This window comes from Lepus europaeus, chromosome 9, assembly GCF_033115175.1.
Source record: "Lepus europaeus isolate LE1 chromosome 9, mLepTim1.pri, whole genome shotgun sequence".
Classification (NCBI taxonomy): Eukaryota; Metazoa; Chordata; class Mammalia; order Lagomorpha; family Leporidae; genus Lepus; species Lepus europaeus.
The window spans coordinates 105,874,496-105,899,891 of NC_084835.1; the positions used below are offsets into that span (position 1 = coordinate 105,874,496).

General features: G+C 48.8%; 1 protein-coding gene across 5 annotated transcripts in view; it reads left to right on the forward strand.

The window, feature by feature from the left end:
• The window catches only part of NEDD4L (NEDD4 like E3 ubiquitin protein ligase), a 314,905-nt gene that overhangs the window by 159,015 nt on the left and 130,494 nt on the right, over nucleotides 1-25,396 (forward strand). For all 5 annotated transcript variants that reach the window (XM_062201729.1, XM_062201731.1, XM_062201730.1 and 2 more), the window contains 3 exons: nucleotides 18,581-18,662; nucleotides 21,436-21,474; nucleotides 23,498-23,551. In XM_062201729.1, the coding sequence (XP_062057713.1) occupies nucleotides 18,581-18,662; nucleotides 21,436-21,474; nucleotides 23,498-23,551 (175 nt within the window). The remainder of the gene's footprint in view (nucleotides 1-18,580; nucleotides 18,663-21,435; nucleotides 21,475-23,497; nucleotides 23,552-25,396) is intronic.

Sequence of the window (25,396 nt, forward strand, 5' to 3'; positions counted from 1 at the left end):
AGTGTTGAAGCATTCGATGCTGATCAGAGACAAAGCTTAATTGATTTGTAGGATTAATGAGACTGGAAACGTAGCTCCTCTCATTTTGTTAGCTGCTTTAAGAAAACGTCTCTTTTTCTCATTCACGCAGTCCAGGTCTCCCCAAGGGTGGCAGGAGCCCCATTCCTGGCGCCATCACAGCTGCCTGCCAGGGTCTGGCTTGGCAGGAAGCTGCAGTCAGGAGCTGGGACATGAACCCAGGGACTACAAGGAGAGACGCTAGTGTTTTCTCTGCCAGGCTGAGTGCCCGCTCTCCTCACAGACATTCTCTGTAAGTGTCTGGTGGCAAGCCCCGCACCCTCGGGGGAGTGCTTTTCCTCGTGTGGGTGCCAGGGGAATTCTCTGCTTCTGGAGAAGAGAGAGCATTCACAGCACCCAGAAGAATGGTGAGAGCCGAGAGGTGTGCATGTCAGAGGGGTGGGGCAAGGGCTGAGAAGACAGAAGACACACAGCAGGGCGCTGTCACCTGCAGGGAGCGGCCGGCCAGCAGCCCCAGCCTCCCGAGCTGTCCGCAGCCACCTGCCCTTGTTCTAATCCTGGGCCTTACCCGCGTCACCGTGAAGTCACCTTGTCGTTGTGCTTATGCACACATCTACTTTGGCTGCGCTTCCTTTTTTAGAGAATCGGAAAGGCGCACGTGGGCAGAGAACAAAGCAGAAAATAATTTACAAGCTCCCACATCATTGTAGATCTTGAAGCAGAACAAAGAGCAGAGGTAGCTCCCCTCATCCCGGGTGCTGGAGGGGACTGTCTCCTCCAGGCAGGGCTGGAAGCCCGGGACGTCCACAAGGCTGGGAAAGCCTCGCACTGAGGGAAGCGCCCTGCCCTCTGGGAACTGCCAGTTTACATGGAGAAGCCGAGGGCTGACCTCGCAGCTTTCCCACTGACAGCCCGAGGACCCTGCCTCTCCCAGTTCCGTCCTTTGTCGGACAGAGTTGTATATGCATAAATGACCCCCGGAACCAGAGCTCTCATGTTCTGCCCAGCCTCGATTTATTATGAACCAACCTGGCACGTGTGTTACTCTTCTGCCGCTGTGGGACAAGTACTGATGGGGAGGGACAGCCCACATGGGAGATACTCCATCACCTCACTGCAGTGCCCCTGAGCTTCTCACTGCAGTGCCCCTGAGAATAAAGGCCTGGCTTCTGTTTTGCGCGAGACCAAGGGCCTGTACCGTGCCCAAGGGACAGGGGAAGCCCTTGGGACTTAGCATGGCTTGAATCGAGGCAGTACTGACAGTGGTGGCCCTTGGGTGGTGCTGGCCGTGTGCTGGAGGAGAGGGCGTGGGGCGCCTCTGTCGCCCAGCTCGTGGCCACCTCGACGCCACTTGCTGAGGTTAGCTGACCGAGACCTCTGATTGCTTTGAGTTGTGTGTGGCAGAGCTAGAAAACAAACTTGGGTGTGTCTTCCTGCAGAGTGCATGCCCTCAATTAGGTCGTAATGATGCCTTCCATCAAGGAAACCAGAGCAGCCATTAACGCTGTGAGAGGGACGACCCCTCTGCCACCCCAGGGCGTGATACCTTCTCTCCCTGGAGTCACTGCTCAGAATCACAGGTTGCCCAGAATCAGAAAAGCTCCCAATCAGCCTCTTCCTGCAGCCTGCAGCGTCTACCCTGCTGGGTCAGCTGCTGCTCTCCTAAGCATGTTCCCCGTGGGCACTCTGTGCACTTGACCTCATGGTCTGTGCTGTTGGCTCCTTGTGTGCCCTTGGTGCAGTGGAAGCTCCTCAGAGGCTGGGCGTTCTGTCTCTGTGCCTCCCTGGTGTTTTGCAGGTGCCTGGAGCAGCGCCTGTCACCAGCAGTGTGCGTGGACTGGCGGAGGGGAGCTGGGCAGAGCTCAGGGAGGCCTCCCCGAGGCGCTCTTCCTGCAGGTGCCTGCAAGGGCTCCCTGGTCCTGACTCTGGCCAGGGGAGGCTGTGGCTGCTTCGCTGGCCAGTGCGGGTGCTTGGAGGAGCGCTGTCTGCGTGTGGCCTCGCCCACCTGCATGCCCTGGTGGCATGGAGGTGGCGGGGTGGTGCTGCTCACCACTTCAAGGTCAGAGTTTAATTGCCGGACTTTCTTACATGCTTTTTCAAAGGGTTGCACTTTGGCCTGCTTGCATCTGAGAGAGAGAGAGAGAGAGAGAGAGAGAGAGAGAGAGAGAGAGAGAGATCGAACAAGAGCTGTCCATAGGGGAATAGCTTCGTGGAGCTCCTTACAGCTGTTCACTGGCAGAGGGAATGTCTCACCCGCTGTGGCTTTCTCCTATCTAATTGGCCATTCTGGTTTTTAGCAGCCAGTGTGCTGCCGTGTTCCACTGTGGTTTTACTTAGCCTTAATCCTTTATTAATTGCCTCTTGTTCAGACTCCCTTAGAGCGGCTTAGCCTTCACCTTCTTCGGCTTCAACTCCACTGCTCTTGGATTTCTTTGTTTTAGTTGTGACGTCAGGAAAATAAACAAGAAATGGTGAATGTGGCTGTTGTATTTGTGTCCTGGCGAGTGCTGCTTTAAGCGGTGCTCCACCTTAAAATCACAGAGATGGCTGCTGTCTCGCCAGCAACGTCTGTGTGGTTGACGACATAGGCTGTGATGTTTTCCTGCATCCCACCTCACACCCGTGCCCCTAAGACCCCCAGAACCATCGGATCTGCTGTGTGACTGGAATGTGGCACACCTGTGACCAAGACATGGCCCCATTCACCCGAAGCGAATAGCAGATCGATAGCAGCAATGGACACAGACATCAGCAGTTGCCAGATTTCTAGGCTTCTGCCAACGGCAGTGGGGCTGGGGGGCTAGGAAGGCTTTTCAGAGGTGGTCAAGCGTTTTTATTTCTTGAGATCGTGTGCAGGCCAGGCGGAGGCAGAGGGAGCAGCGTGGTTTGCTCTGAGAACTGCAAGTCAGTCTCGCTCCATCTGGATAAATGTCGAAGGCACATGGCAGGTGGCAGTGGAGGGGAGGCAGGGGTGGAGCAGGGTGGACCGAGCATGCTCCGGGGTGGGGGATGGGGGTGAGCCCAGCCAGGGAGGGCAAGTGAAAAGGGTGCACCATGAAGCCTTGGGGAGTGACACATGGGGCTGAGGACTGGGTCCGTCTGAGTCCTGCCGCTCCTCCCCGAGGGAGCTGTGTTCAGGTTTGCTTTGGAGCCTTACTGTGTCCATCATCAGTATTGGCATCTCCCAGGAGTGGGTTACAAATGTGCATTCTGGAGTGGGAGTTTGGACCAGTGGTTAAGTCGCCTCTTGGGACACTCGCACACACATCGTAGTGCTTGGTCACGTCCCCTGCCTCTCTGCTTCCCATTCCGCTTCCTGCTCCGGCTCCCTTGGGAGGCAGCAGGGGACGGCTCAAGTACTTGAGTCCCTGACATCCACATGAGAGACCAGGTTGAGTTCCAAACCCTGGCTTCAGCCTGTTCCAGCCCTGGCTGTTAGCGTACCGGGAGTGAACAGCAGTTGGGAGACATCTCACTTGTTTTCTTTCTATCTCAGCCTTTCAAATAAAATGAAAATAAATAGTTACTTTAAAAATTAACATATAATGAAATTATATATAACATATAACAAAATTTTAAAAACTGCATGTTCTTGGGGGTCAGCTTATACCCAATCAGGATCTACATTTTAACCAGGTCCCAGGTGACAGGTGCGCACGGACATCTTTCCAGTCCAGGGAATGCTTCTCTGGTTTTGTGATCTCTGTAGGACTTGGTTACTTTCTGGAGTTGCCTCGGCACGAGGACTCTAGCACATACAGTATGCAAATCTCATCCTCGGCTGCACTCCACAGTCATGCCCACACCGACACCCTCCCTGGCAGCAGTTGGCATGTGCCCGGTTAGGGCTCGGTGCTCACTTCTCAGGGGACGAGTTGCAAGCAGACCCACAGTGTAGCTCCCCTGTGTCGGTCCTGCTGAACGAGGAGGCCCACATGTGCGCTCTCGGTGCTTGTGGGAACCCGGCACTGCTCCGCTCACCCAGGAGGTGGCGAGCTCCCGTGTCCCACAGTAAGTCCACAAGTGGCACATGGTCACTGCTGTTGAATCGTCTTCTTCCACGTCAGCTGCACAGAAGCCCGAGTTCCCGCGCAATGAATGCTCTTCAGTCGTTGGCCTTTGTTAAGAGCTGGTCAAGAGTTTGTTGGAGGTGTGAAAATTTGAATCGAGGTTGAAGCTTATGGATCTTTATTTTGAAAGGGAACCTTTTTAGGATTGGGGCAAAAATCATCATTAGGTCACATAAGTGACCCTGAGAACCTCAAGTAGAACAAAAATGAATACTGGACACAGCGAGCCTGGAATCCAGCTTATGAAGTGAACCCTGTTTCTAGTTCATAAGTAATCATTGTCAATCACATTAGGAGTTCTGGAATTAACTGTTTTATTATTTTTTCCCTATATAATCCTCCCATGTTAATATTGCTTGTGTCTTTTAGATGTGAGTATTTTGTTTTTCACATACGAATATTCTGAAATGTTAAATGTTCGTGCTGTTAGTTCATCATAGTGGCTCATGGTTTTTGTTTTTGGTATCAGGAATATTATTGCTGAAATGAGGTTCACCTTGAAAATTTGGGGAAGGGGACATTTTGTTGCTTTGAGTCTGAGCTTATAACCCGTGACACTCGGGGACATTTCCCACATTGAAGAAAAGGAGGCTAAAGAAACCAGAATGTGTGTGAAATTAGAGTCTGCACCTGACTGTACATTAGCAAGTGTGAGAATTCCACATTCTGGCAACTTAGCCAAGACAATATTTCAAAATGCAGAACCCTGGGAAGAAGTGAACCTGTTGAGGCGATCAGTAGGAAGTCAGGCAACCCGGAGATACTCACTGAGGGCCCGTGTGTGCAGGTTCCTTGGCTAGGATAGAGAGGTGGCTGTGAGTGACTTGGTCTCTTTAAGAGAAGTAGCACTTGATTCAGTGGAAGGGAGTGGCTGAGGGAACAGTTACAGGAATGCAGAGAGCAGAGAATCAGGTGGGGGGGAGGGGTTTGTTCTGCCAAGAGGATGAGGAAGGGGAGAGAACAGGAAGGCATGTGCGCCAGTGAGGAAGGTGATGCCAGGCCAAGCCGAGCTGCAAACATTGAGCACAGCAGGTTGATGGATGGGGAGCCCCAGATGCGGCAGGGTGACAAGTGTTCTCCACTGAGTTCTCCACTTACCGCCCGTTAGAAATCCCAAAGCTAGGGCAGAAGCAGAAGGACCGTGCTGTCTGCTTGTCCAGTGCAGGAGAGGTGCATTTTGGTCCATGTGAAAACTCTCGGTCTGACCTGTGTGCCTTCACGGAGTGGTGTTGTAACAGCCTCCTCTTCAGCTCACAGAGACAGGGAGAAACATGTAGGAGAGGAGAGAGTAAGTGTGGAAAGCGGAAGTAAAAGATAACTTTATCTTGGTGCAAAACTGTTTTGAAATCCACACATAGTTTTTTCAGAGTATACGTTTTTCATGAACTTTTTGAAGCCCCCTCATATGCATGGATTTCAAAGCATTTTTGCACCAAAACACACACTTCATTCAAATAACTACCATGAAAACCAAGAATGTAAAATATCTCATTGCTAAGTTTAACCTGAGTGGTAGATTATAATATGTTGAGTAGCTGGGTTAAATAAAACATACTACTAAAAGTTAAAAATTGCACCAAAATGAACTTTGTCATTTAATCCCATTTTCCACGAGCTTTTCTTGAAGCAGCCTCAGAGAGCCATAAAACAAGGGATCTTGTGGTCTACCTTTGTAATGCTCAAGCATGCTTCTGGTAGTGGGATTGGGGGTGGGGTGGCCTGTGCAGCAGCCAGCCTGTTAGTGACCCGAAGCCTGCCCAGGGCTCCTTGGCAGGCCCTTCAGCACCCAGGCTCACCTGACACGGGAATTTAAGGAAGGGTTTTTAAAAATTTCAGATTCCTTCCAGATTGAACCAGGCTGAAACCACTGGTGCCAAGTGGAAATCCAGTTTTGATGAATCACACAGGGGTGAAAAGCTCCATGGTGCATATCCAGCCTTGGAGACTTGTCATTCACAGGAGGTTGGGCGGTGGGGAGGGGAAGGGCAAGGCAACCGAGATTCGTTTTTAAAGAGACAGAGAGAAAGAGATCTTTTATCAGCTGATTTACTCCTCAAAGGGCTGCAACAGCCAGGACTGGGGCAGGCTAAAGCCAAGAGCCAGGAATTCCATCCAGGTCTCCCACGTGGGTGCCAGGGACCCAAGCACCTGGGCCATCTTCCGCTGCCTTGCCAGGTGTATCCGTGGGGAGCTGGATTGGAACCAGCACTCTGATATTGGATGCAGGGGTTTGCTTCTCCCCACCCCAACTCCTCCACCTCCCCACCCCCCTCAACATCTACCACAATGTGGGCCCCTCAACTGTGATTTGTAATGTTGACGAGAGCCTCATTTTTCCCCATAATGTCCTTTCTTCTTCATAATATGTGAGCCCAAGGGTGCCAGTTGTGAATTCCTACCATTTGTTTATGTGCATAGCACCCTGGACTCTGCCCTCCAGCCTCGGAGGCGGGGCATTCTAACCCAGCAGCTCCCATTCTGTTGGTGGCTCTTTCTTCCTGTGGTAATATAAGGACACTTCCAAAAATTCAAGCAGGGGCCGGAGCTGTGGCACAGCAGGTTAAGCAGCTACCTGCAGCGCTGGCATCCCTTATGGGCACTGGTTTGAGTCCTGGCTGTTCCACTTCCAATCTAGCTTGCTACTAATGCACCTGGGAAAGCAGTGGAAGATGGCCCAAGGGCTTGGGCCCCTGCACCCACGTGGGAGACTCAGACGAAGCTCCTGGCTTTGGCCTGGCCCAGCCCTGGCCTTAGTGGCCATTTGGGGAGTGAATCAACAGATAGAAGTTCTTTCTCTCCCTCTGCTTCCCCCTCTCTCTGTAATTCTGCCTATCAAATAAATAACGTTAACAAAATTCATGGAAAAGGGCCAGGCATTTGATAGAGGGACCACCAGGGTCCACTTGGTGGCCCCACATCAGAATGCCTGGGTCTGAGTCACAGCTGCATTTCCGTGTTTCAGCTTGCTGCTGTTGTGTGCCCTGGAAGGCAGCGGTGGTGGCTCCAATGCTTGGGTCACTGCCACCCATGTGACTCTGTGGCGTTCCAGGCTCCCGGTTTTGGGACTGGCCAAGCCCCAGTTATTGCAGACATTTGGAGGGTGAACCAGCAGTGGGAGATTTCTCTCTCTCTCTCTCTCTCTCTCGAATAAAAATTCTTTTTTTTTTTAAAGAATGAAATTAAAACTGAAATTTGTTCACAACGTGCCTTTTCCGTGGTCTTTTTTTTTCTTTTTTTTTTTTTTCTTTTTTGACAGGCAGAGTGGACAGTGAGAGAGAGAGACAGAGAGAAAGGTCTTCCTTTGCCGTTGGTTCACCCTCCAATGGCCGCCACGGCTGGTGCGCTGCGGCCGGCGCACTGCGCTGATCCGATGGCAGGAGCCAGGTGCCTATCCTGGTCTCCCATGGTCTTTCTGAAGGCGCCTCCTACGGAGAAATGTGACTGTTTTCTCCGTCTCTTTAAATCCCGGGTGGAGAAGGCTTGGTGTGGGTGGTACTGCGCAGCACGCAGAGTCAGGGAGCAGTCAATGTCTAAGGATGTATTTGCAGGTTGCAAGTTATTTTTCAGAAAGTTAAGGGGATACTGTTGTCCTGGGTATTCCGGGGCTGACCTGTGGATTGGTAGGAGGCTGAGTGAACGTGGTAGGCAGGCTGGCATGAGGGCTACACAGGTTTTAAGTGTTCCTTTGAACTCCCTGCGGGTCCACAGTCCCTTATCTGCAGTTTCAAAAGCCAGAAAGCCCTGAAAACAGTGATCGTCTGTCTGGGGTTGTAGCGAAACCTGTCAGGAACGGACTGGAGAGTGCTTCCGGCCTCCGTGCGGCACCTGCTTTAACTCTGCCTGTGCATCTCTGCACAACACGAGCATCTGGTCAGGGTCCTGGGGGTCCTGCCCCCGCTGGACGGAGCCTGTTAGCGGTGTTATGTAATGTGAGACTACTCACTGAGTCATCTTTCTGCAATGAGGGGAAAGCATGTAGCACCTTTGACCCTGAGGGTATCTGATAAAGGCGGGCTTTAGCCGGTGTTAGCTTCCCTGGGCACAGGCAGGTGGCTGCGGACAGAAGCCGGTGGTCTGGTTGTCTGACAGTCCGGGAGGCCACAAGCGTGGCGTGGGAGCGTGAGCAGGGCCGTGCATGCCCGGGCTTCTGGGGAGAATTCTCCCTGCTCTCCCAGCCTCTGGCGTTGCTTGGCTCACACGTAGGGTCTTCACGAGGTTCATGGGAAGGCATAGCATGAAAACCTCTGCCTGGATTTCGGGATTTCTTCGCACTCGAGTCATAGATGCTGCAGGGCTGTCTTCCCTTGAGAGTGTGTGTGCGCGTGTGTGTTTCTGCATCGGATTTTCTCCTTTCCGTGCCCAGACGGATTAGATTAGAGGCCACCTAATGACCTTATTTTCGCTTGATTACTTCTTGGAAGACCCAGTTTTCCAAATAAGCCACATTCCAAAGTCCCGGGGTTAGGATTTCCCCATATCTTTCGGGTCAGCCCATGACGCAGGGAAGGATTGAAGACCAGCTGTTCTGTTCCTGTTTGTCAGGCCAGTGCCAAGTTCAGGACCATTGCCTGTTGGCTCTGGTGGTGCCCCTTGGAATGTGTGTTTACTGACTGGGTGTCTCCCCTCCCCACCCCAGCCGGCACTGCCACACCTCCTGTTAGCTCCATGGGAGGGAGCCTCCCTGCCTCATAGATCTTACCTGTGAGAAGAAAGGCAGGCACTTAGGGTGAGAACTGAGCTGGGCGTGGGGTCAGTTCCTTGAGTTCCTCCAGTCCCTGTAGCTCTGTTGTCACTGCCCTTGCTGAAAGGTCTAGAATATTCCTAAGTACATTGAAGGGTTGTACAAGGGGCTTAGGGTGGTGTTTGGCTTACACCGCATAGCCATGAACCGTTGAACTCCGCCATTCCCCCGGGAGGTCACCGCGGACCTTGCACTGGTCAGGTGTTTGGTGGTGGTGTTCCTGATCTCAAAGGGGTCTCCCTCTGCTTGGCCTTTGTTCTTGACCACTCGGCACACGTGGCTGCCCGGCAGTGCCCATCAAGCAGTGACGAGGGGCACTTGTGCCTCTGCGTGCCTGGCTTCGGTCCTCACATCCCCTGAGCCGGCAGTGACAGTGGCAGTCCAGGGCACAGTGCGCTCTGGGGACAGCTGACTCTTCCAGAATTAATTAAAAGCATCCCTTTCGCTGTGTAGTTAACGCAGGCTGAAGTCCCCGAGTAGCTCTTTAATTTCCAACTTGCCCTTTTTCCTGGTTAGCCACGGCTCAGGGTTGGCGCCACCTTGGCTCCAAGTTCAAAGTTCTTCTGCTCCACGATGCTATTTCCCTTTGTTTCGTAAGGACATGGGTGAGATGAGCCAACAAGTAGGCTTTCTGGGTCACAGGCCACTAACTCCTCTGGGAGTCTGTTCCCGTGCTTCATTGCAATGCAGTTTGGAACATCTCTGTGCGTTTTTTATGGGCTGGTTACTTTATAGATAGGGAATGAAGGAGAGCCAACTTACAGAAATATAATTAAACAATTAGGAAGGTATCTTTGCACTTGGGTTTCATGAAATGCTAGTTAGCCTGACTTTGTTTTTCTAACCAAGAGGGAAGTGGATAAGCAGGTCTGGTAGGTCGGTCCCCCATCAGGCTCGCTCAGGAGTAAATAGAATGGCTCGGCATTCTTCTCTCTACCTGTTTCCTTTAGGACTGAATTCCTGCCAGGCTCTTGCTGCAGGGAGCTTGTAGCTGTTCCTGCCTGTTAGACAAATACTCCATGTATTTTTAGCTAAGCAAGACTTGACCTGCCTTTACTCTGCTCACTCTCCGGCCACCCCCTCCCCGCTGCAGTCAGCAGAGTGGTACCAGCTGGAAAGTTGAATTACAGGTAGGCCTGTGGTCGCCCTTCATGTGACCCTGAGAAGTATGTGCTGCGCCCCATGGCGCCCAGAGAAGCCCACCAAGACAGACAACCCAGGGGCCAAAAGTCCCCCTGCGTTGCTTGCTGTGGGCATCAGAATTGGTGTGAATACCAGGGCACCTCAAAAAAAAAAAATCTGCAGAAAATGGAATTGAAATCCATGCATGGTTTTTTCATGCTACAGATTTTCCATGAACTCTGGCAAGACTCCTAGTAGAGTTGAATCTCAATTTTTTTTTTCTTGCTAAAAGCAAACTGGGGGGGAGGGTTGCTGTGGCTTAATGGGCTGAGCCTCCATCTTCGGTGCCAGCATCCCATACGGGCACTGCGTCATGTCCCAGCTGCTCCTCTTCTGATCCAGCTCTCTGCTTGTGGCCTGGGAAAGCAGTGGAAGATGGCTCAAGGGCTTGGGCCCCTGCACCCACACGGGAGGCCCCGAAGAAGCTCCCGGCTCTTGGCTTCAGATTGGCCCAGCTCCAGCCATTGCACAATTTGGGCAGTGAACCAGCAGACAAAACACCTTTCTCTCTCTCTCCCTTGTTCTGCCTCTCAAATAAATAAATACATCTTATTTTTTTTTTTAAAAAAAATTTAAAAACCACACACAACATCTTGAGATTCCATTTTTATGCACACTTTTCAATGAAGTGCCTTCATACATGGTACCAAGCATGATGCTGGGCAACCGGAGGTGCTTGACCATCGAAACTGAAGTTACCACCACTGTGCGTTGGGTTGACTTGGAATAGTCATCACTTATGAGCTCCCTATGTATTTATCGGAGCAGCCAGCTCCCAGAAAGGCCAAGCATGCATGAGACACTCTTGTCTCACTTGGTTTCTCTGGAGGAGAGCTGGAGGGCCTCTGTGTCCATCTCCCTCCTCCTTCCCCACCCTGGTGTCCCCCACTGACTTGGTGCCACATGGACACCCAGCGACTCTGAGGAACCTGTTTCCCAGAGAGAGCGCTGTTTGTGCCCCCTTCCCTTCTGCCCTCTCGTCTCCCTGTGAAAGCACTGAGAGTGTGAAAGAAACAGCTGTTTTCTCACCCTCTGCCGGTTGCACTCAGAAGCATACGGGGAAAATACGTAATAGAGCCCGCTGGGGATCCAGCCAGGCACGGACGGCCGTTTTCTTTGGCAGCTGCTGTATGGATAGTTTAATAGTTTATTTGTGAAATTTTCTGGCTTAGTGACTTATAGTGGGCAATATTTAGACCACCAGAAGCATAAGAAAACATTGGTCTTGACTGAGCGCGTTTTGTTTTGAAACCAGCTCTCGGATTAAAATACTCCAAGAGCCACCGCACATCCAAATGGTGCTGTGTGAGTACCCGAGTGTGTGGTGGACAGTGCACACGCAGTGGACCCCTGCTCTCAGGAGTCTCTGCGACCCCAGGTTGGGACCCCCAGGTGACTGGTGGTAAATGGCAGGAGATACAGGGAGGGAGGGAGGCGGTACTGGTTAGAGATTGCAAGACTTAATGACTGATAAGGCTTTAGGATACAGGTGGATCACTAGTTGTTCCAAACTGCAAAACCATCATACCTGCAGTATCTAAAAATGTAGTTTTTAAAACATTTCACAGATTAATGTTTTTTTTTTTTAACCTGCTTAGGACCAACTTGCGAATTGCTTTTGATAGCGTAAGAGTGAGAGCAGTCTAACCCATTGCTCTTTTGCATTTGTTGAAAAATCTTAAGTTTAAGTAAGTGGCTTATTGTCAGTATTGGTGACAAGTGATGTGTTTCAAAGTATACGTCGTGCCTTTTGGTGAATCTTGAAGGCTGTAATGTGTGTGTTTATTTCAAAAATCTTCAGTGTCATCTATTTAAGGCAATTTCTGAGTAGGAAAAATATTTGAAGCCCTTGTGTGTTTGCGATTGAGGTATGAACTGGCCATGAAACAGGGTTTAGTGCCTGATTGAAGAGCACTAACCATATTACCATAACTTCTTAAATCATAAAACTAGTTCAAAATTCAGAAAAAATAAATTCTATAAAGAAAATAAACCTAATTCACTAGCTTATCATCTAGAGAATGTTACTTTTTAAAAAGATTTATTTATTTATTTATTAGTTGAAAGAGTTACAGAAAGAGAGAGAGAGAGAGAGATCTTCCATCTGCTGGCTCACTCCCCAGATAGCTACAATGGCCAGCCCTTGGCGGGGTCAAAGTCTGGAGCCAGGAGCTTCCTCTGGGATAGTAGGGGCCCAAGTACTGTGGCCATCTTCCACTGCTTTTCCCAAGCCATGAACAGGGAGCTGGCTAGGAAATGGAGCAGCAGGGACAAGAACCAGCCCCTATATGGAACGAATGTGGCGGCTTTACCCACTATGCCACAATGCCTACCCAACTGTTAACCTTGAAAACTGCATTTTTGGGGCTGGCACTGTGGCTCACTTGGTTAATCCTCCACCTGCAGTGCCGGCATCCCATATGGGCGCCAGGTTCTAGTCCCGGTTGCTCCTCTTCCAGTCCAGCTCTCTGCTATGCCCTGGGAAGGCAGTGGAGGATGGTCCAAGTGCATCCACATGGGAGACCAGGAGGAGGCACCTGGCTCCTGGCTTTGGATCGGCACAGCGCACCGGCTGTAGCAACCATTTGAGGGGTGAACTAACAGAAGGAAGACCTTTCTGTCTCTCTCTCACTGTCTATAACTCTGTCAAATAAATTTTTAAAAACTGTTTTTTCCTGTCACTTTCATATATATTTTTAAATATATATATATGAAAAGATCCTGTTTATTCCTGTTACACCATGATTATTTTCTCTCATTTAAAAATATTCTTTGGAAATATGATTTTCATGGTTTGCAGTGTTCTAGTACATGATTATACCATAATGTATTTAATCACTTCCTTATTGAACTGGAAGATTCTGTATAATTTGTTCTTGCCACATGTGTTCCTGTAATGATACCTTTCATAGATACACATATACTTCCATCTCTGATTATTTTGGGGGAAGTAATCCCTAGAAATGCATTTGCTATATAAAACAGCATCAACTCTGAATATTCTTGACACTTGAACCATACTACTTCCCAGAAAACAACTTGCAATAATTTGGCTTTCCAGGACTAGAGTATGAGAATGCCTGCCTTTCTTTAGAAAGTGTTAATGTAACATTTTTTCAGGCTTCGACAATTTGTTAGATGAAAACTTCAGTTTCTATATTACTGCAGGTGTTGTGTTCCTCTTTGCTTACACTTTCTAGGTATTTTTTCTTGTTATGTGGAAGTGTTTCTAAGTATCACTTCCTTATTGAGGGTATGTATAAGTGATTTTGTAACACTGACGGAGAGGGGAAAAGTGGGAGGTGTTGTCCTGTAGGAAGTGGGTTCTGCCATGGAACCTTGGGTCAGCGAGGTTTAGTGGGTCGGTAGGCAGCATAACTGATCTCTTGCACTCTTGGCTGTTGGGAGGCAGACACACAGTCCGTTCACAGACGGCCCGTGATATGTAAGCACCACATCCAACACCTTCCCCTTCAACCGGCGCATGGTGACTGCTCAGGGTCCTGGTGGTGAGGCGCGCTTAGAAATGGGGCCTTCCTCATGGTCCCTTTGAATCCAGCCACCTTGGAAAGACACTTCTCTGGCGCACAGACACGGCCACACTCAGAAGTCATTGGAACACTTGGCCACTGGGGCCAATTTCCACCCTCCTTCCCCCTCCACGCCTCCCTGCCCTACCCCCACTTAGAACCTGTGGCTCTCAGCAAAGCCTTTATCTTGGGGGAGGGGAAGGTGTGTAGGGGGGTAAATAATAGTTCTGAAAGAACACAGAACCGGGCGGGGAGTCAGGTGGAGATGATGAAGGATCAGCCCATTGCTGACTGTGCTGGTCGTGTGTCCCAGGAGGCTGAGCAGTGGGCAAACCCAGGAAGTCTCCCTTGCAGCTCCTGAGAAGTGACCCCAGCCGCTTGTCTTGCCCCAGCAGCGAAGGTGGAATGTGACGCCTGAACAAGACCATGCTGTCTCCCTCCCTCCAGCTCTTGCAGGCCCGGGCTGCAGACTGGAGATGACTGAAGCAAAGGCTGTCTGAGGGCAAGTGGTTTTCAGTACTGGGGCTCCATACTGAGGATTAAAGAGAGCAATCGGGAAGCTCTTCTCTTGGGAATTTTGCAATGTCTGAGCGGACTCTTGGCCAAGATTTCTCATGAGAGTGCAGGTTCTTGGGGAATTTTGTGCCGAGCCTCCTGGCAATCGGTGGCCTCTGGGTGATTTGCTTCAGCTAAGGGGCTCTCTCTTCCTGCCAGCGACCTCACACACTCTGTGTCTCCTGTCTCTGAGATCAGGTGAGGTCACCCTTCTGGCTTTGGCTCGAGGTGTAATCTTTTGTGTACAGGCGAGCGTCTTGCTTGTCAGGGAATGGCTGGAATCTCCCAAGTGGTTTTTCCTTAGGACACGGAGTAGTGGAGAAAAATTCCGAGGAAACGGAGACCCTTTCCCGGTCCACCTCGGGCTCTGCCCATGCAGAACATGTGGCTTTAGAGGCCGGGCTGAATTTTCAGGTTTCTAGGTGCAGCAGAGCTAACTCGTTAGTGGAGCGCTCAGACCTCCACTACTGGAGAGGCCCCTGCAGACTTACTTATTATTTTTTTTAAAGATTTATTTATTTGAAAGACAGTTACAGAGAGAGGTAGAGACACAGAGAGGTCTTCAATCTGCTGGTTCACTCCCCAGGTGGCTGCAAAGGCTGGAGCTATACCGATCCGAAGCCAGGAGCCAGGAACTTCTTCCCAGTCTCCCATATGAGGCAAGGGCTCAAGCACTTAGGCCATCTTCTACTGCTTTCCCAGGCTATAGTAGAGAGCTGGATTGGAAGAGAAGCAGCCAGGGCTCGAACCAGCACCCATAATGGGCTGCCGGCGCTTCAGGCCAGGGCTTTAACCTGCTGTGCCACAGCGTCAGCCCCTGACTTACTTTCAAATGCTCATCTTGAACGTGGAGCAGGGTGAGGCTCTCTGGGGCCATGACCCAGCTTGCCGAGAGGCCGGGCACCCCAAGGTTGCGTGGATGCCCTCCTCCACTCTGCCTCCCTTCGTCATCACCCACGGCCACCTCTGCGTCTGCTTTTGGGTTGGTTCTCAAGTCCTCCTTGAGGACCCTCACACTTCTCTGTCGAAACCGGTCTCATTCTTTGGTTCCTCACCTGCAGTTACCTCCTTGTGTTGAATCTGACTTCGGACCTTCTGGAGTCCAACAACCCTGCGAACGGTTACTGAGCGCTCACCATATGCCAAGCACTACTGAATCTTAAGCTTTCCAGTTGCGCCTCCTTATGACGGAAGCACTGCTGTGAACTCCAGGACACAGATGGCAATGGGGAGGCCAGCAGAGGCCGTGTGACTTGCTTATAGGCACACAGCTCTGAGCAGGCGAAGTCAGAGTTTGAGCCAGAACGGGACTGACTGGCTCTGCAGTTTCGGCCCAGGCTGCCTTTTCCCGTGAGCCCTCCAGACTGCAGCCTGCCAGCGTTGTCCTGCTCAGAACCCAGCCCCCAGGCCATCGCTACACTCTGTCTGCGCTCCTTCTGCCCTGAAAGCCTTCACCTGTTCGTGCCTTGCCTCCTGGCCCACGTGTACTGCCAGGCCTGTCTCTGTCAGTGCTCCCGGGGCAGGTCCGTGCGTGGAAACCACCTGGACACCTGGTCAGTGCACACGGCCAGATGCCGGCCATGGGCATCTGTGCCCGCAGGTCATGACTGCTGCTGACTGTTGTGCTCCTGGGTGCTGGACGTCCTCTGTCACTGTCATTGTTTGGTTTTGCTGTGCTTGCTTGCAGTGGGGCAGGGCCAGTGTCATTGTGTGCTTGTGGGCAGCACTCGGAGCGTCAGAGGAGGTTTGAATCCCAGGAGCAGGAGAGGTGGAAGAGAATGTGGTGCTTTCACAGCTTCCCTGAGCAGAGGCAAGAAGAGGTTTGCAGATAGAATTTCCCTCATTGTAGGCCACATGCTGTCCAAAGCGCTGGCTTTCTCAGAGGATCTGTAATGGTAGCCCTGAGTCGGACTGGGCTAGTAAGTGGGTGCCAAGAGTGGATCCTGGCTGACTTTGGTGTGAACACGATGGCCAGCCCCCCACCCCGATCCCCACGGGGCACCCACGTGGCGTGAGCAAGGAGGAATCGTGAATCCTCAACGTGCCGGCGTCCAGTTTGTAGCCGAGGGAATTGGTGTCAAGTCAAACCAGGTAACCAGAGCAGCAGCAGCCTCGGGGCAGAGTCCAGTGCGAGAGGCAGCCAGAGAAGGACCGTTGTGGGGGCTTTCACCGAGGGCACCTCGGTGCTGTGTGTTTGGCGCTGTGCTGAGTGCTGGTATTGCCACGCGCTTTTCTCTGATCCTTCGCTAACTGTGCAGAATGGTCAATGTCGCTTCATTCAGGATCACGTGGTCGTCGTGTGCCAGCAGCAAGGGTGGAGGAGGCCCAGAGATTGGGACAAGACTTTTCTTGTCCCCTGGAGCCCCCGCCCCATGTCTTTCACCTGGCCCCGGCCCCGGCTCCTGGGCCCTGGCCAGGGCCTCAGAGTAAGAGCTGCCGGCTGAGCACGGCTGTTCTCTGTATGGGGGCTGCACGTGGCTCTGGACACACGCCTCCCAGCACACGGGTGCTTACTGTAGAGGTGGCAGGGAAAATCAGGCCGTGAGCGTCTTTTAACCAGTAAATTGGTGGCTGGAAATCGAAAACTGAGTTTTTGTAGCTAAGAGGTGCTCTTTGCAGATAGCACCCAGAAAGTGATCTGAGGGTGGTTCCTGGATCAAGAGCTCCTGCATCAGATCCGGAGGCCTCTCACCGCAGACCCACGGGATTCAGACCCAGTGCACGTCTTCCCGCTGCCCCTCTCTTACGGGTGATTTTCATAGGCTGAAGTCTGAGCGCTCTTCGGAAGTGACTGCCTGCAGCTCCACAGAGTTCCCATTAGGAAGGCGCTCGTGGGACCCCAGACCTGGACCAGGAGCTGGCCCTCGGTTGACCTTTCCTGAGTCTGAAAGTGTCCCGGTGAGAGTGTATGCGTCTGGTGAGCTAATCTAACTAAATCAAGCTTTGCCGTTTATGAACAAGAGACTAGGTGCACGGAGACAAACAGCAAACCCTGTTGCTGTTTATGTAAGAGTATGTTTTGTAGCTTCCATTCCAGTGCATTTCATGGGCAATAAATATTATCTGTGTACTGAAAAATTTCCACTGACCTTTGATTTTTGTTTCTTGGATATTGATTACAGTCCTATCTTCTAAAAAGGTATTTATGGCGTATTTATTATCTCAGCTATCAGATACTATAGTCTTAGCATTTTATCTGTGGAAACAGTCTGGAAGTTTGCAAAATAAGGGTTCATAGCCATGTATAGCTGTTAAAGGATCATTTTCAAGTTGCCATGAATTGAACACAGCAGCTTGGTAGCACTAAATCGTTGGCTATAGATATCAGATGAGTAAAAATTGGGGGATTGAATGCGTGAGAGTCCTTTTTGTGATTTTTCCAGATTTCAGGTGTGATCAAAAGAAGTTCTTCCAAATTCTTAACAAAGTGAATTTGGCTAGATTTTAGGTTTCCCAGGATGAGTGATCCCAGACAGCGTGAGTGGACCTAATCTGTCCCTAGAGAGCCCCCAGTACGAATCCTTCCAACACATGTCTTACTAATGGTTTTCAGTCTCCCAAAGGATTATTGATTAAAGATGTTGTGTTGTATGCAAGGAATTCTGGGACTTGTCATCAGGAGACCTGAAATTTCTTCTAGACTTTTCTCAAAAGGCTGCATGATCTCTCTTGACTTTGTAGACTCTAGTTTTTATAGTTTTGGTGTGTTTGCTTCGTTTTTTAATCTGTAAGTTGGTAGGTGTTGGTTTAGGTAAACTGTGGCTGTTTTATCTCCACCAAAAGAAAAATAATCTTGACCTGCACAGTAGGAATATGAACATAAATAAGATGTAAACTAGGAACCAGCCCTGTGGCCTAGCAGGTAAAGCCATCGCCTGCAGTGCCTGCACTGCATATGGGCGTGGGGTCAAGTCCTGGCTGCTCTACTTCCTGTCCAGCTCTCTGCTATGGCCTGGGAAAGCAGAAGATGGCCCAAGTCCTTGAGCCCCTGCACCCACATGGGAGACCCGGAAGAAGTTCCTGGCTCCTGCCTTTGGATTGGCTCAGCTCTGGCCATTGCAGCCACGTGGGGAGTGAACCAGCAGATGGAAGATTTCTTTCTCTGTAACAAACAAATAAATCTTTAAAAAAATTTGTATGCCTTTTTATATTTTTTTCTTAAAGCTTTTCAGAATCTGTGTTTAGAAAAAAGAATTATGGCAGACTATTTTGAATATACTTGAATGGATAGAGAAGATTATCTGTAAAGTTAAATTCAGGGTTCATTCTTTTAATTATAGATATTATTGACTCTTGTTAATTGAAACTTACTTTCAGCGTTTATGGATTTAGTAGGCATAATAAAATGTCACTGCTTTGTTTTCTGGAATTAGCCAGAATTTTAATTGATATTTGTGTTTTCACTGAGGTTTGGCTGTTTTCTTTTTGTAATATTCTTGAAATGAAAAGTATAACTCTATTAAATCTGCAATATTTTCTTACAGCGATCCGTATGTGAAACTTTCCTTGTACGTAGCAGATGAGAATAGAGAACTTGCTTTGGTACAGACAAAAACAATTAAAAAGGTAGGTGGCCTTCCTTAACTAGACTTTGTTTAAGTCCTGATTTATTCTTCCAATATTAAATCTGAGAACTCTCCATAGACCAGAGCTTTTCTATATTAACCCAAGATTCTGGTTTTTACTTAAGTGACTGTAAAAAAAAAAAAATGCAGTATTCTCAAGATAATTCTCAATACAAATACAAATTTTTGTATTAAATTTTCTTAATACAAATTTTTGTCTTTCAAAGAACGCAAAACTAGCCTTTGTTCTTGTTGGCTGTTTTTTTGTTTTTGTTTTTGTTTTTCATTTAAAATAATAGCATACGTTGACTGGATTGGAATGGTCTATGCACTTGGTAGGCAAGGAAGAAATGGTTCATCTCGTAGCAGAGGAAGCCAAAGCAGAATGCTGCATAGCTATGGGCAAACATGTAGCAGATTGATAACAAAGAAGCGTATGTGGATGTGTGTACATATATACAGGTTTTATTTTCCTGAGTCTTATGTACATTGATTTCATTAAAAAATTGTTTCAGTAATTCTAATTACATCTTAATTTACCCATCTGCATGTTTTTGTCGATATCAGTGAAATGCACGCGAACGCTGGCTTGGCTTGCTTGTCGGGGACTTTATTGACGATGCAGGTGCTGTGTCATCGCACTGGTTCCCTGTCTGCTTTGGCAATATTCTGGGGTGTTGTGCCTCACGCCTTCCTGCGGGGAGTGGTCAGATGGTCTAAGGCTTTGATCAATGAAGGGGTCCTCCCAGCAGCCTGGGGCTTTAAAAACGGTTCCCGTGCTACTGGCTGGCAGGCGCTGCAGGGCTGTGAGGAGCAGCGACTGCGGCGTGTCCTCCGCCTGGCGTTGGGGCTGGCACTGAAGATCTGTTCTGCAAACGGGAGCCAGTGTTCCGAGCAGAGGGGGATGCCGGTGGAGGACGGAGGCCATTGTTCCCCGTGTTAGGCGCTGTCACTTGTTCCCGGGGAGAGGGAGCGGGGCGCCTTGCAGAGAAGGCAGCTGGGGGCCTGGTTGCCTGCTGGACCCGGAGCCAAGGACCGGAGCAGGGCACCCAGGAGCCATTGAGCGGGGACATTGCAGTAGACTGCTGCCTTCCGAGGGCAGGTCCTCTTCCTCCCTCGCTGTCCACGGTGGAGGGGCTCCCTCTCTTCTCTCGGCAGCCAGCCTCCGGTTAGTATGCATGCCTGTGCTGCTCACATCCTCATCCCCTCCCCGCTGTCACCGTGCTCTCCCATGCTGTCTGCTTCTCTCGCCTGTTATTCCATGCTCCCCACCCCGCCTGACCCCCGACCCCCGGCGCCAAGGGGGCTTGGCGGCCGCTCCCCCCTGACCTGGCTCCTCTCTCTCGAAGCATCCTGCTCCATTCATATCCCAGCCTGTGAGACCCCTTTCTTTAGGATTGGATTCACTGGGGAGTTGTGGGTGGGGAAAGTGCGGATTTTTATAAATGCCAGTGTGAGTTCTGTGTTTTGCATTTGTATGGTGCACAGTGCTGATTTTTTTTCCTTCTCCCTGTATTTGTATGTTAAAGGAAGTAGGTGCATAAAGGTGAATAAGATTTTGGCTTAAAAAACAAGAATCTGTAGCTATTGATTAGGTGATGATTCTTCAGTGTCGGATTTTTACACCCGAATGTGAACAGGCATGGTTTACTGGTGGGTCCTGTGCGTGTACACACACACACACACACATGCACATGCACACACACACACGTGTGTGTTCCTTTTTGGATTCTGCTCTTTCTTGATTTTGAAGGAAGTCAGATCCTCTTTTGTCCATGTTGAAGACAAAAGGGTCCTTGCTCTGTTCTTAGCAAGTGTGTATCTTAGAGTGGTAGCAAAATGGATAGGTGGATAAATGGAGAGGACAATTGATGGATAAGTTGATATATATATTTTTTGCCAGTTATTTTAGAAAAAAATGTAATTCCCTTTTGGTTATACACAGCAGGTTTATTTTTTCTCATTACAAAACCTTATCATCAGTACTTTCCTTACATGAATTTTGAAATGTGAAGAACTTATCAGTAATCACTTCGAGCCGTCTCCTGCCTAGTTAACTGGTCTCCCAAACAGATTTTTTTGTAGCAGGTGGAGGGAAGTCAACACGGTTCATTTCCTTCTTAATGGAATAAGGACACCAATGCTAATGTCCTAAAGGGAGTTGTTTTTTTTTTTTTTTTTAGCATTATTATTTATTTCAAATGCAGAATTAGAGCGAGAGAGGGAAAGACATAGAGATCTTCCATCCATTGGTTCACTCCCCATCTGGCCATAATGCCCAGGGCTGGGCTGGGCTGGGCTGGACGGGGCTGAAGCCAGGAGCTTCTTCTGGGTCTCCCCCATAGGTGCAGGGGCCAGGCACTTGGGCCATCTTTCTACTGCTTTCCCAGACACATTAGCAGGGAGCTGGATCAGAAGTGGAACAGCATCCCATGTGAGTGGCTTAATGGGCTGTGCCACAGTGCCAGCCCCTTGAAGGGAGTTTTTGTATTTACTCTTTGAAGGTCCCTGGTGTGAGTCCTGTGCTGACAGCAGGTGATTTATGGCTTCCTGTTTCTGAGCCCGCTGTTTCATAAATATCCTCTCTCCCCATCTCCTTTGCTTTGTGGAATACTCCCAAGTAGTAAGCTGAATGCAGTTCTTATTGGCATTTCAACAATCTCAGCTATTATTTATCAAGAAGAATGTTTAAGCAAGTGGGTAGCCAGTATTGCATGAATACCTGTAGCATTTCCCAGACCGTTAAAGATACTGTGTGGTGATTTCTCTTCCAGACGCTGAACCCAAAGTGGAATGAAGAATTTTATTTCAGAGTAAGTTTTCCGTTTTGTGGTAACAAGTGTTATTATATCTGGGTGGATATATTATCATGATAGATTTATATTGAGGGAAAATTGCTAAATTTTTAATGAGAAATTCCTTTCAAGATGAGAAGGTAGGGTAAGTTCCTGATGGGCGCTGGAATCTAAGTGACAGTGGCGGTCACAAATTCTGGACTTGTTTCTAAAAAGTTATCCAAATGCCATGTTTTCGCTTTTCAAATCAAACTTTTCTTTGAAAAATTAGATACGATATAATTTAAAACCACAGATTTATTTCCACGAGACGTAAGTTAGAAATTTTTTTAGAGGTAGAGTGACAATAGTCACAACATGATTAGAACCAACTGTGTTTTGGTTAGGGAGGAAAATTTTTCTAATTCAAATATTTAGTGTGCAGGTAGGCACATAGTCTAAAATTACTTCTGGAATGTAGTGCCACCAAATGAGGTGAACTTTCATCCACCTTTGATACTTACAGCCTAGAACAGCTGTATACAGAAACGCATGAATTTTGTGAATCGACTGAAATTTCTGCTTTGTGAGCTTTTGGGGTTGTTGTTTGTTGCCATGATTGTGGAAGTGCTAAACTCATCAGCTATGACACTGAGAGAGTTTTGGAGAGATCCTATGTCTGGCCTCCTTTTAAATGACCCTGGGAGTGACTCCAAAGCTATTGGGGGCTGATAGGAGTTACTGGACGTTAGCTAAGTCTGACATACGGGCTTCTGCTCATGAAACTCCAGCTTACCTGATTCCTTTCTGGAGAACACTTTGGCCACATTTATGAAAATTGTAGTTCATTCAAAAGTTTTCTCAACCAATCTTGGCTGTAGATATCCATTCTTTTCTTTGTTCTTTTCCTGAGTGTGTGCCTTTATTCATTCCACACATCTTTGTTGTGCAAGCTCCTGCTGCAGCCTGCGGGTGCATTGGTCAGTAGCTCGGCCCTTCACCGGGCTTGGGAGCAGACAAGAAGCCCACTGTCCACCTGCTGGCTCGGTCAGTGGGCTGTGGAAAGGCCAAGGGGCCAGAGCAGAAAGCCGAACCTTCTGCACACGTGTGGTCAAACGTGAAGCCGTTCCGTTCTCTCTCTGAGACAGCCAGGGCCTTGGAAGTCGTCCTGCCTGGGTCACAGCTCTGGCTTTACCATTTCCTGCCTTTGTGACCCTGGAAATGTCACCCAAAGGCTCTAAGTACTCAGATGGGACAGGATGGTTTCCAGGGTTTACGTGCGATGATGTGAATCAGAACATGCAGCACCACGTCTCATGTGTGCTCACTGTTACTAAATGATGCCGAATGTGCGTGAGCACCAAGACCAATTGGGTTAGGTTTTGGTAAAGAACAAGAAATAAGCAAAAATGACACTGCAAGTGCAGTAGCTTTGACCTTGGCCACAGGTTGCTGAGAGGAGAAGCATCCCTTATTTCCAGCCCTCTCTGAAGGTTGCCACCTGGGTCCTGGAGACAGGCCAGACTTGCGTGGGGCCTGGCTGCCCGCCACGCTAGCTTTGACTTGGGTAGCCTGCTTGACGCTCATGGGTTCATGTCAAATTGGGATGCTAAACACTATGGAGTTGCCGTGAGGATTAAATCACATATTGTAGGTGTTTAACCAGGAGAGAGTGCCTAAAAATAAATGCAAATAAGTGAGAGGAGCATTCTCTTCCTTGCTTTTTATCATTACCATTGCTATAATTAGGCCAGGAGGATTCCTGCAGGCAGGGGTCTTTGTGAAGATGTGGGAATGCCTTTTGTAGAGATTAGGAACTCTTGAACGGTGTTTAGAGTTGTCCTTTCTTATTTCAGAAAAAATAGCCAAGAGCCTTTTCTTCTTCTGACAGGCCTGAGTATCAGGGGTAGAATAATGCAGAGACTGATAATATCAATGTTCTGGAATTTCCAGAAGAGCAAGTTAATTGTTGATATTGCACAGCTCAGTTCAGTGCATTATAATGCGTTATTCTTTCAATGGATTTTGCTCATTTTTGAAGTACTGTGTGCATCCCTTGCAGGTAAACCCGTCTAATCACAGACTCCTGTTTGAAGTTTTCGACGAAAATAGACTGGTAAGTGGGTCTCCACTTTGAAGTTTTGGAGCAGCATCGTTCAAATGTTGTATCTGTGTAGAGCTTAGAACACTATGTACAACCCAAGGGAAGACTTTTTATTTTACTGCTGGTGAACATTCTGTTTTTGTGTTGCTAGGGCAGTGGAGTTATGGGACATGTGTGTTTCCATCACAGTGAGTATCAGTGACACTCGCTGGTGATGGTTTCAGTCTGTATGCTTAGCACGGTGCTGCTGGGAATATGTACCGGATGTAGGCAGATTGGTAAAGAGGCCATCAGGCATGTAAGCCAGCCTTGTGGGGTTTTAAACGTGGAAGCCAGACCACAACATTGTGATGCCATTAATAGTAAATTTATGGTGATTCTAGGAAAACAAAAATTAATTAACAGTATGTAACATAATGTGAATCTATACTTAGCAGGTGAAATGAAGTGGTATTTTTAAAATGGTACTTTCCTAAGAGAGAACCTTAGTGCTTTTAAAAAAACCAAAGATATGCCCAAGGCATATAAATGGTATAAATGAGCATTTTATATATAGATTGGTGTGTGTATATATTATGTTCATGTCTATGAAATCTGCGATTTCATTTTAGAAGCAAAACCTGGCTGAAGCAGCTTGCTTTCTTAACTAACCAGAACGTACCCCTCAAGTTACCTGGGAACCACGTGTTCCCTCTGTGACAGTGAACACCATCATGTAAGGCCTTCCAGTACCCTCTGTTACAACCCAGCGCTCTTGGCTGGACTGCAGCCTACCTTTCCTGAAGCTTACGTATGTTGATTGATGAGAAGGAACGTTCTTATGGACCCTTCTTTCTCCAAAATTCAACTGACGCTCCAGATTACGGAATGCATCAGTCAGAGCAAGTGCCAGGGCCAACTTTCTGGTCTCCTAGGTCTCAGCCCCGTGGTGCAACAGCCAGCTAACTGACCCTTGCTAAAGACTTTGGGAGGATACTTGATCCCGTATGCTTGGGAGTGTTCTCCAGAAGACCGTGGTCAGGTTAGGGTTAGCAGTAGTCAGGTAGCAGCAGGTCCCTGCACTCTGGGAGATGTCTATGCCTAATCCTCACCTTAGTATGATGACTTTTCATTATTTTTCTCGTGTTACGAGAAATCCACTGTTTAAAAGTTCTATTTCCATTTCCATGGTCTACCATAATGCCTGTGGTGGAGACAGCCTTTCCATGGGTGGGAAACTGCATCCCCAGTCTTCAGGATGGGCTTTGAATGGGCAGATTGGCGGAGATCCTGAGTGACCCCAGGCTTTATTTGGAAGGTTGTGTCTTACTCATTCCCACCTCTGCCCCCAAGGCCATCTGTAGTGTTGCTGCTCTGCAGAGAATTCCATTGATGATGTTCTTTTCTCTGTGGGCCATTAATGCAGCAAAGATAATCCACGTAGCAGCGCTTGGAAGTCTCAGCCTTAAACGAACGAGCTCCCATTTCTCGCAGAGAGGTCATTTTGGGCGTGTGAGACCCATGCTTTGAGAACACACTTGGGCTGTATGTGTCAACACAGGGTTAAGCCTCCACGCCCTGGACTCCAGAGCTGTTGACAAAGTCATGCTTTGCAGATTTTAAAATAAACTTTTTGTCACTCTTCACAGCTTGGCATTTTTCCCTCCTAATTTTTTTTTTACCCCCTCCTAAATAAACCTTTGTTAAATAACTGATGTTTCTGGGTCATAGAAAAGTTAAGTGTAAAGCGCTCAGAATATTTCCCAGCAAACTGCAAATCTGATGACAGCTTTTTGAATGTGCACTTTTATTTCTTAGGTCCCGTCTGGCTCCTTGCACACATATCAGCATTCCATGTTGTAGCCCAACTGTGGCAAC